At 57.7% G+C, this 11,466-nt stretch overlaps 1 protein-coding gene across 2 annotated transcripts; it reads right to left on the bottom strand.

Moving 5' to 3' along the window:
* Positions 1–1,801: 1,801 nt before the first annotated feature.
* KAZALD1 (Kazal type serine peptidase inhibitor domain 1) lies at positions 1,802–7,308 on the bottom strand. Of its 2 annotated transcripts, none has more exons than XM_027738718.2 (5): positions 7,203–7,308; positions 5,085–5,685; positions 3,842–4,002; positions 2,687–2,834; positions 1,802–2,472 (listed from the first exon to the last, which is right to left on the bottom strand). In XM_027738718.2, the coding sequence occupies exons 2-5, from the start codon at positions 5,590–5,592 to the stop codon at positions 2,387–2,389; spliced, it is 903 nt and encodes a 300-aa protein (XP_027594519.1). In that variant the 5' UTR covers positions 5,593–5,685; positions 7,203–7,308; the 3' UTR covers positions 1,802–2,386. The 2 variants fall into 2 exon arrangements, with proteins under 2 accessions (XP_027594519.1, XP_039246614.1); XM_039390680.1 differs by lacking the exon at positions 7,203–7,308 and adding an exon at positions 6,930–6,997.
* Positions 7,309–11,466: the final 4,158 nt, after the last annotated feature.

The following is an 11,466-nucleotide window of genomic DNA, read 5'->3' as shown; positions in this document are numbered from 1 at the left end:
GGTACCACAGGGACAAGAATGGCAAGGACTGAGAACAAAATGCAGATGCCCATGCATGGCATCATCCTGCAGAGCATATGGAGAGTTGGGATGGGGGCACGGTCCATATGACAATCCCCAGCCAGCCCACTGCCGCATCCACACCCTGCACGACCTGGATTTGTGCCGACACAGACAGGGTGAGCCTGGCCCTGAGGAGGGTTGGCATGGCAGCCTTGGCCAGGGGCCAGCCCCAGGCACCGACGGGGAGCCCAGTGAGCAGCTCCTGCCTGCTGAAGCTCTGGGACACTCTCAGATTTCCCCATGGCAGCCTCAGCCTGAGCATGGCCCACTTCCACCAGCTGATTTGTGGAGGGAGGAGATCAGGATGGGTAAAACTGGAGGAGATCAGGGAGGAGATCAGGATGGGTAAAACTGGCCCAGCTTCTCCAAAAGCAGATTTTACACCCAAAAAAAGCAAAATAAAAATCAATGGCACATTAGTGTCCCTGGTCCTTCCTGAACACCCTCCAGCTCTGACATAGCAGCCCCAGGAGGATGCTGTTACGCTGTTAGAGGGAAGGTGAAACTGAGACATGGGCGGCTTTTGCATTTCCCCAGCTGAAAAAGGATTTGCTACCAGAGAGGGCAGGCACTCCAGCAGGCAGGGCAGTAATGCTGACGGCTGTGCCCTGTCAAGCTGTGGTGCAGGGGCCAGGGCTGGCCCAGCCTCACTATCTGCAGGAATTTTTGCTCTGCTGCCAACTCCAGACAAATCCCTTTTATTTGCTTGTTCAGGTTTCAGTGCTGTAATTGAGTCGTCTGAGCCAGTTCTCAAGAGAAAGAGGAAGAAAAGAAAAGAAAAAACAAGTGAAGGAGAGTAGTGCGGTGCCCCAGCCACCAGCCTCATTGCATCCTGCCTGCTCCTGCCTGGGGACTGGCCAACTCCTTCCTCATGGGATCTGGCTTCCTGCCTCAGCCCACAGCTCTGGACCTCCCTGGAGCGGGGACTGAGTAACTGGGAGTGGTTTGGTCCATATGGAGGTTTTGAGCCCCAGAAGTCCTGTATATGCTGCTGGTTTGGGGGGAAAAGCATCCCTTGAGTGTGAGCTCAGCCCCAGAATGCCCATGGAAGGGGTCCTGACAGCCCTTTCTGGGCACAGAGCAGCACAGTGCAGCTCTGAGCTTCCTTTCCGTGCTTCCCACAAATGAAAGTTTGCTCTAAATCACCAGCTCTGGGAGGTAGGTGGGATATTTTTTTTTAAAGATAGCATTTCCAGTAGAAACTGGTGCCTCCCTGTTCTTCCCCACTTAGGCACAGAGCTGCTCCATACTGAGAGGGCTGTGGTCACCTTGATGGAGGCCCCAGTGTCACAGAACCTAGGACCCCAAGATGAAGGCAGTGGAATAGGATCCAAACTGATGGGGGTACAATTACATGGCTTGATTAATCCCCACTGCACAGGAGATGGCACCCCCATCCCCATGTGGGGTGAGAAGGGCAGGACCCACACCAGGACCAGCTGTGAGCACCAGAATGGGCAGGAGGGCTCCTCGCCTCAAGCACCCCTGCAATGAACAAGGCAGCATCCACAGTGTTTGCACCTTCCCTCACCCCCATAATCATCCCTGTGGATGTAGGATAGCCAACTGGCCTCTTGGCTTTGACCTACGTGTATATTTTAAATAACATTAACTGAAACGGCAAAGAAAAGAGCTTCATGGAAGGGAAAGCATGAAGTCAGTCAAAAAAAGCCAAAGTGTTTCTGACCACAAGGATAGTTGGGCTGGAGAAAAGACAGCACTGAAAGCCACAAGTGTCTGGTTTCCTCAAATCACTACTTTTCTGGTTAAAAACAAAACGGAAGGATGTTTTGGCAGCAGGTTCCTTAAATCCTGGGGAGAAGCCGGGCTGTCTCTGTGCTCAAGGAATACAGAACAGACATGGGGATGACACTGGATACCACAGCCAGGTCCTAACCCTCTGCTCCAGCTTCCCCAAAAATGCTTTTTACAGGGCAGTGATGCCCCTGCCTTGCCCTCACTCTCCCAAAGGGAGCTGTCTCCACCCCCGGCACCAAGTCCTCATCACACACAGCACAGTTGTCCCTGCAGTGTCCCAACTGCCACCGTGTCTCCACTCAGTGCCAGAGGACAGACCCACCCTGCTCCAGGCAGAGCTGCCCCTGGTCCCAGCCCTGTGCTACCAACCAGCCAGTATCCCCTCCCCAAGCACCCTGAAACGATGTGTCACCCTATCCCCCACCCTAAAAAACAGGCTGGTGTGCCAGGATTGTTTGAGAAGAAGTTTTGGGCTAGAGGGTGCTTGCTCCAGAGATGTCCCCAACACACAGGAACCGTGATTGTGGGCAAGGTGATCCCTGCAGCCAGACATCCTGTCTCTGGGCTAGTAGTAGTCCTCCTCACTGTCCCCGTAGTCCTCGGGTGTCACATGGGCCTTCGGCAGGGAAAAGCTTGTCAGGTTGAGTTGGTCTGAAACAGCAGCATGGGGACAATGTGACATTGCCACTCTACAGTACCTGTCCCCTTCCCCACAAGGACCAGAGCCAAACCATGCATAGCAGCTTGCTGGGGCATCCCCAGCACAGCCCTGTGCTCCAACAGCTCCCGCTGTACTGCTGCACTCGGCCCAGACATCCCTTCCCTCGTCCCCATAAGAGCATGGGGACAAGGACACAGTGCTCACCCGGTGTGAAGACAGTCAGGCTGGCAACTGCCACCACCTCCCCGACGCTGTTCCTGGCGAAGCAGCGGTATGTGCCCTCGTCTGTCACCCGCACACCCTGAATCTGGAGCCAGCCTGTCACTTCATATTTCTGAGGGCCACCTCTGAACTGCAAGAAAGAGGGATTTCGGTGAGCTCTTGTGGCAAAAACAAGGGGGCATCTGTGCCACAGAGTCCAGAGTCCCCTGTTTCGGCAGGCAGTGAGGTCCCAGGATTGCTCTGGCAGCAACCATGCTATTTTCTGTTTATCCACAGGAATAAATAGGCTTTCCCTGACCCAGCTGTGCTGCAGCTGTGTTTGCAGGCTGCTATTATGGTGCAGTGGCCAGGGGTGGAGGATAGTAGAGTCTCCTCCAACCAGACAGGGTAGCCCTGCTGGGGTGGAGATCCTTGGTCGGACCCTGCAACAGGCTGTGGGGAGGCTTGAAGGGCAGAAAGATGGAAGGGGACCAGCATGTCACACCACAATGGTGCCAGGTTCCACCAGCTCTCCTGGCTTCCCACATCCATCCCACCATAGTTTCCTCCCCATTGGTGCCTGGCTGAGGTGGACAGCCCCTATGCCTCTGCCCACACCCTCTAATAGCTAGGTGTGCCCAGCTGGGCACTATATTTGGGGTTGGCCACAGGCAGGACGCTGACCCCTGGCCTGTCAGCTCTGGGAGGGGAGTCCTGCTGATGTGAAAAAAAGGGCAGGGACTGCCTGGATATGCTTGTAGGACTAGAGGATAACCCAGGCTGGAAGGCACTCAGGAGGGCCTCTCCTCTAGCCCTTCCAGTAGGGTTGCAAATGAAGGCAAAAAGCAGAGCAAACTAAAGGCAGGGAGGTGGGAAACTACCTGCTGCAGGACTCTAAAAAATATGAACAAGTTCAAAAACTACTAGAGGAAATTGCAGAAGAGAGCTATGCTGATGGCTCCTATCACCAAGACACCAGCCCTGGCTCAGCCAGTCCTCATTGTATGCAGCCTCCAGTCACCCCTTCCCATTCCCAGGCAGCCAGGCTTGGCCATCTCCTGAGTATGACCAACCACTGTCAGGTCCGGTTGTCCATGAGCTCTGAGAAGCACTGGGTCACCCCTGGCCCGTGTTCAATGCCCTAGGCACACCACTCACCTGGACAGAGATGTGGGGGTCATCTCCAGGCAGCAGCATGTCTGTGCCATCCTTCCTCCACTCGATGGATGCCATGGGGTAGGCGAAGACCTCGCAGCCAAAGATGACGTCCTGCCCAGTGATGTTCCATGTGTCATAGGGAGGAGAGGTGATCTGGGGCTCTGGGGAGGGGGGTACAGGAGAGCAGGGTGGGCTCAGAAGAGGTTCCACCCTTGGCAGGTTCCATGGGCTCTCCTGGGCTGGTCTCTTGGGCAGCAGCATTTGGTTCACGTAGAGATGCTGGGACCCTTCCCATGCCCCTCCTCTCCCACCCGTGGCAGACTCTCACCATTCCCCAAAATATGGTCGCTCCTCACAGCTGGGACTGGGGACTCCCTCCCCAGCCCATTGGGGTGCTCATCCAGCCCAAGGCAGCTGGGGATGGATGAGGTAGATGAGCTTCCAGCCATATAAGGCCTCTGCTCTGACACAGGGCTAATGCCAGCAATGAAGGGAGTCAGCAGGTCCCCAGCTGCTGGATAAAGCCAACATCTCTAGGTTCCACAACCCTTCCCTGGAGAGATAGAGTGAGGACTACCCTTCCAACCCACATCTGTTCCACAATCTGGCCCATAGCATGAGCCAGAGGTCAAGGGAAGTCTTCCCCTCCAAATACACCTGGGAAAAAACTCAAGAATATGATGATCTACAGAAAATAAAGTCAACCTTGACACCCCTCAGGCTGTGGTGACAGCACTGGGTGACTTGTGCCAGACTGGGCAGGCTGGGACACAGCCTCCCTACCAATCTGTCCCTCTCAGCCCCCAGCTAAGTCTTAAATGGGAGATGGAAATCACACAGCCAAGTCAAACAGACCCAGGTTTCCATTTGCAGGAGGCAGGAGCATTTCTCGGGAGCAACGGGCCAGTGTGAACCCAGCACTGCCGCCAAGAATTCGCTAACAATTCCCTGGAACTTCCCCATCTGCTCCAGCAGGATTCATTGCTTCCCATAAACCCCACTCCCTCTTGGCAAAGCTGCTCCCAGACCTCTCCAAGAGCTTGATCCACAAGGGCTGCCCTGGAGCAGCAGGATGGGAGGACTAGGGGAGCACTGACACTGTATGGAGCAGCCCCCACTGCTGCCTTATCCCTGTGGACACTGTGGGTTTGCTGTCAGGAGAAACAGTTAAGCCGGACCCCCTTGCTCGTCTATTCCCTAGAGGTACAAGCCTCCATCCATCCTGCAGCTCCAGGGGCACTACCTGACTCGCAGGGACCCTCGTGGGCCACGGTGAGGTTGGCATCAGGGTGGGCGTGGGCAACCTCCAGGAACCTGCAGATCTGGGCATAGGTTTTTCCATCGGAGCCGCAGAGGGCCAGGTGGGAGAGGCAGGCACATTGGGGCTCAGGCACCTCTCCATGATGCAAGTCCCCAGCATCCAGCCGGCACTCCATGTGCTCCCCACACTTGCCGTAGAAGTGGTTGGTGTTGTCCAGGTCGCAGATCTGTCCCTCCAGGTTGGCACATTCCCAGCAGCAGTCACAGGCATCCCGCACCGTGCCAGCCAGGCACCCACGCGGTGTCGGGCACTCCTCCGGCTGGCACTCGGCGCAGCCCTCCCCTTCCTCCAGCAGCCGCTGCCAGCCCCGCTGGAGGTAGTCAGAGGTGCTGGGAAAAGCCTGGCCCAGCTGGAGCAAAGCCCAGTGCAAGGAGAGCAAGGAAAGCACGAGGCAAGAGGAGCTGAGGGGCTTGGCTTCAGACATCCTCATGATAGCTCCGCTATCCCAGTCCCACTGTCACTTGGATGGGTATCTCTGGCACTTTTCTGGCCTCCCTGTCTAGATCTGAGGAGCCATTCTGGCCTGTGAGGAGGGAGGAGGTGTGTTATTGGTGCAGGAAGAGTCTCCCACCCCTTTGGCTCTTGGCTGTCTTGCCCTGAGTGGCAGTGATGCTTGATGTGCAGGGGAGGGTTGGTCCCACCTCTCTCACCCCCAGCACCGCAGCCACATCCTTCACACCCTGGAGCTCCCCAGCCAGCTCCTGCCCTGAGATGCTGTACAACTTCTAATCGGATGAAGTTGCTGACCCCAGCCCCACCAGGTTTCATTCTTCTTCCCTGGCAGACCAGCGTGCAAAGTCCAGCCTGCTCTGACCCCAGCATGGCCTGAGGAGCCACAGGGCTGGCAGGGCACTGAACAGGCTGTTCTACATCATTATGGCTCAGCTGGTTTGTATCCTGCTCCTCCCCTGCTCACTGCTCTCAGGAAGCTGCTCTCATACCCCTTTTCTTTACCCATCAGTTTTCAAGAGTCACAAGCCCTTTTTCTGTCCCTTGCCATCCATACAAGCACAACGGAGTGGCTGATCCTGCAGACAAGGTGCTCTTTCTGTGCTGGATGCAGCCAAGCCAGGAGTATGCTCCCAGTCATGCCTGGCTTTTGTTCTCCTTCCCTCCCTGCACTGTAACCTCTCTTTATAGGCATCACCCACTTGAGCAGGGGAAAAAACATCCCCCTAGGAAGGCTTTGTGACCCTGTCAGTCATCACACAGGCAACTGAGGCTGAGCATGGAGGAGCTCAGTGCACAGATGGGCAGCCAGTGGACTGACAGCAGACCCAGCGCCCAGTGTGGTCAGCCTGTACTAGCACGGCGGGGTCCCTGTCCCCAAACCCCAACCCTGCATTACCTACCCAGGGTAAGCAGGGGCTGATCTGCCCCAGGCTTCTCATCTCTGCTGGGGGGGACATGTGGAGTCTCAGAGCCTGTCCCCAGAGAGGGACAATGAACCAAACCCCTTTGTGAACATCCTTCCCCTGCTCTCAGTTACACCCTGGCTGCCTTCCCTGAGACGAGGTGAAATTATAGTCCCCTGCCCCAGGGTGACCCACCATAAGCGAGCGGGGCTGAGGAGGGGACCCAGGTGGACGGGCTAGCCCCTCCCCTCCTGCTGGGAACAGCACCGAGGAGCAGGCTGCAGCCCTCCCAGCTGCACCACCCCCCACTAACGCAGCCCAGAGCTGGGGTGGGGTGGGGAGGATGGCCCGGACAGTGGCTTGCGTACGTGCACCCCCCGGATAACAAACCGTGAAGTTCTGACCCGTTTACCTGAGACCACCGAGCCCCCCAGGGGTGGAAAGGGGCAGGGAGTCCTTGTGCTGGAGGCCCCCCCGTCCCACTCTACCCCAGTCTGTACGAAGCAAGGCTGCATCCCCCGGTGGATGTGGGGGGCCAGAGAAAGGGTGGTGAGTAACTGCAGAGTTGGTCTCTGGATCCCCACGTTGGGAGTGCAGACACTGGCGATCCTGGATAAGTACTGGGAAGGGGCACGGCGTCCCCTGGGGTCCCCCGGGAGCCACCCCGCCATCAGCCGCCACTTACCGGAGGCGCCGGTGCCTGTGGCCGCGGGTGCGCAGTGGCCGTGGCGGCGGGGCTGCTGGCCCCCGGGGCTGCTGGCCCCCGGCCGCTCCAGCACCGCCGTGATGTCAGCGAAACGTGAATCCCCCCGCCCCTCTCCGGGCCCGCAGCCCGTCCCTGGACCGGGACACGGGCTGGCCGGCACCCCTTCCCTGCCGGGATCCCGACACGCACCGCACCCTGACCCTGGGGCTCTGCCGCTTCAGCCCCCCGGCACCTCCCCCCGGACCCCCACGCAGGAGTCACCCCTGGCCGTGTGCGGGAGCTGGGCTAATGCTCAGCTCCATCCAAGGGGCAGTAGGGGATGGGATGGGGGGCAGAAACCAACTTTGCAGGGGTCCTTGGGGACAAGTGAATGGGCGGGGTGAGCATGGCTAAGGAAGTGGTCAAAAGCATCTCTCAACCTGTAATTTGGTTGGGAAAGACAGGCTGAGCAGCTGCTGTAAGTAAATGGGGGATAATTCCTGGGGGTATCTGCACTTGCCCCATTTCAGGAACCAGGTATGAAGAGGCTATAGGGGAGCCAACAATGGCGTTACCTTGGCTGGAGCAGAGCTATTGGGAGCAACGGTGGGGATGTTGCACACCACAGCAGTGCAAAACCCTCATGCACAGGGCTGGGGCTCCAGACCTCCCTGGCAAGCTGCTTTGCTGCTCCCTGCCTCAGTTTCCCTGGCTCTGAGGAATGGGGGAGCCAGCGTGTGACTTTACAGCACAAACAAGCTGTACATTTGCATATTGCTCCGCATGCCATGCTGGGGGATCACACAGCCAGCTCTTCTCCTCCAGGCAAGGAATTTGTAGGATTTACTTCCCTGGTGAAGCTCAAGCAAAGAAGGACCCCTCTAAGGATCTGGTTTCCTTCACCACGCTGCAAAAATCTGCTTTTGCTTTCCAACACCCTCCTGCAAATTCATTCCGAGTTCCAGGGCTTTCGCTCAGTCATGTTGTGAATCCAGCCGTGTCTAACGATGGAAAATGCGCCAGGCTTCAGCCCCCCTAAATCCGCCTTTGCCAGCCAAACCCCCCCTCCAGGCCCCTACTGCAGAGGGGGTTTCCTGGCAGCTCTGCCTTCAGTCTCACATCCCACTCCCCCTCTGTGGCCCCCAGCCCCTTGGCTCAGGGCTGCCTCCCTCTCTGGCTCCCCTTGCCCAGCCTATGGAGTTCGGTCCTCACATGCCACAAGTTTTCAGGTCCGGCATCCATGAGTTGCTGAGCAGCTGGGGCTGCAGCTGTTTTGGGAGCAGGAAAAAAATCAGAAAGAGCTGACGTTTTCCTACATGCACCCCCAGAGCTGGGTCAGAGCCTGAGCAGAGAGGAGACAGACTGGAGGTGACCCAGACAGGGGTGCTGAGCCTCCAGGGCTATCCCTACCATGCCACCTTTCCCACCTTGGGGTGAAGCACTGCCTGCACATTCAGGCATCCCTGTACCAAAAACACCCTCACCTGTCCCTGCTCCATCCAGGGGGCAAAGCAGTGGGGCAAGCCTGGCCCCACCTTCTGCCCACAAAGCTCCTGGTTGGCACAGAAATAGAGCCAGTGCTTAAATCCCAGGCACCACTGAAAAGAAGGCCATCAATGGTCCCTGGTTATTTGTGTCTTTTGCCCTTGGCAGGAGGGCAAGGGGAGCAGGCCCTGATGTTGCTGTCCTTCTCCACGCATGTGGGGAAGGACCTTCTGCCATGTGCCATGGCTCGAGCACCTGGTGTGTCCCTGTCTTCATGGGGTCACCATGAAGACCTCTGGGTGGCTGGATTCATCTGAGCATCACTGCAGCATCAGCTGCTCACAAGGTGGGGAGAGGCCAAGTCTCCAGATGTAGATTCCCTGGCCAGAGGTGAAATCCAGACTCAGATCTGAGCAGGAACATCTCCAGCCATGGAGCAACACAACCCACAGCCTGAAAGCCATGGGCACCTCAGCTCAACTCAACAAGATGGAGCTCAAACCTGGCAGGTAATTAAACCTGCTGCTTGATGAGACTATTGAATGTGCTAATGAACAGTAGCAGGTATGAATGAGGGGTGGAAGATCTAAACCTGTGCTTAACAAGGAGTTCTGCTCAATCACACCTTGAGTCAATCAACGCGGCCCCTGGCTGCAAATGGGGTTTGGGGCTTGTGTTGCTTGGCACAGCTTTCTGGTGAAAAGTGTGCTTACAGCCCTGTATGGCCAGGCACCAGGATAAATTGCATTACTGGCTCCCCACCTGTGCTAGCTATCTATTTCTCCTTTCTCCTCCCTTTTCCTGAGCCCAGTGAAGCTCCTGAAACTGGGCTTTGAAGATTAAGCCTCAAGCACCAAAGCCTCCTCCTTCTCCCTGCTGGGTTACTCCATACCACTGTTTTCCCATCTTGTGATGGTTCCATTGAAGCCAGGAGTCCATGGATGCTCCTGGCAGACCGACATCCATGGCATCCCTCCAGACCTCTGTCATCAGATTGACACACTGATGACAGAGCCATCACGGCCAATCAGGGGTTCCACACTGCTCGTGTCTCCCCCCCAGCTTTGGGCTGATCTCCCAGACCACCCCACAGGGATCTGGGGCTTACGGCAGACGAAGCCAAGGAAAAAAATCTGCTGTGGAAAAAAAGCTCTGGGCCAAGTGACTCAATGCACATCATGTCAGGCAGGGCTGGTGAGCAGCATCAGAGCTGGGCTGGTGGGGATGAGAATGTGGCCTGTGTCACGCCAGAAGCAAATGTCACCGGAGATGCTGGGACAGAATGCTGCCAGCACACTGCCTGGGGCCAAGGGGGTCTCCTTCTGATAATACACCAAATCTCTCTCATTTTGCGTCAAACGCTGCTGCTCCTCTCTGTTTCCTGCCATCTGGAGCAGCCTGACACAGCCGGGTTCTGGCCAGCCCACACCAAGGCTGCGCAGCTCTCGAGGGGTCCCAAGCCATGTTCTGGGGCTCCACTGCAGGGACAAGGGATGGGCAGCAGGCAGGTCCCCCCCATCTGCATGCCAGGCCAAACCCACTGGGAAGCAGCCAGGCTCAGGTTTCTCTAGGCTTTTCCAGAGCGAATTCCTCTGAAGAACTAATCCGTCAGCAAATTCTTGGGGAAGCAGTTGCAGCTGTGTGCAGGGGCCGGGGGCTCTCAGGCGGCCCCGAGGCGCGATGGCAAAGTGGTAAGGGACACTCCGGTCCCCAGTCTGCCCAGCGTCCCCGGCCAGCTCTATCAGCTCTATCCCCGGAGGAATACCGCCGCTTTCGTGGGGCTTTCCCATAAGCCCCATCTAAGAGCAGGTCATATAACTCGGGGTCTGGAACCGAAGAGGCAGCGGGGGCTGCATTCCCGGGGGATATCCCCGTGCTGGCACAGTGCTACGTTAAGAGCGGATCCCACCGCCCCGTGACCCGCCTGGCTCCCCCCGCACCCCGACCCCGCAGCACTCCCCGCAGTCCCTGCCTCCCCCCGGTCCTGCCCGCGGCGCTACCTCGCACAGGGGTGCGGGCAGGCGGTGCGGGCAAGAAGCTGCGGGGTCTCTGCTGCCACCTCCAGGGCACTGCTGGCCTCGGCCTCGTCCCCTTGCAGTGACACTGACCCTGTAGCTGGAGGCTGCAGATCCTGGGGCAATGCATGGACACCTCAGCTCCACCACCCCATTCCCCTGAACGCTAAAAGCCCCGCCAGGAGCAGAGCCTGGAAACCCCCACCGCAATGTAGTGTCCTGAGGGGTTTGGGTACCCTCCTGGGATGTGGGGATCCTCTGTTCAGGCTGCCCTGTGTGCTCAGGGCTCTATGGACCCCCCAGACGGGTTGCTCCAGAGGGTGCTGCCAGCTCAGTGGCACCGTGCCCGCTGTTCTCTTTGCCACCCTCCCTTTCCCCAGCCTCCAGCAGTGCCAGCAGGGCTGGGATCAGCCAGGAAAGGTGACCCACCACCAGTGCCCCAGCACCCCCTGCCACTGGGGATGGGCACTGGGGAGGGGGAGCCTGCCCGCTCCCCCCCTACAAGAGGCTGCCCATTTCCAGGCGTCATTAAAGAGCAATTAGCTGGAAATTAAGCTGAGAACAAGTATTGATTAGCTCATTAAGGCTGGGGGAACCGGCTGAGGCGGTAGGAATTGCTGCTGCTCGCCCTCATTATGGGCAAGGTTAAAGCTTGTGGTCGGGCAGCTCATTAAAGATGCCAGGGACCAATCGATGTCCCTAGCCCAGCGCCACCCAACACCCCCAGCACCCCTGGTGACATCCAGCTGCTGCCTTTCTGGGAC

The sequence above is a fragment of the Pipra filicauda genome, unplaced genomic scaffold (assembly GCF_003945595.2).
Source record: "Pipra filicauda isolate LSUMZ 115617 unplaced genomic scaffold, ASM394559v2 scaffold85_size2586006_pilon, whole genome shotgun sequence".
NCBI classification, from domain to species: Eukaryota; Metazoa; Chordata; class Aves; order Passeriformes; family Pipridae; genus Pipra; species Pipra filicauda.
The sequence above is the reverse complement of the archived record's forward strand: the minus strand, read 5'-3'. Positions and strand labels throughout refer to the sequence as shown.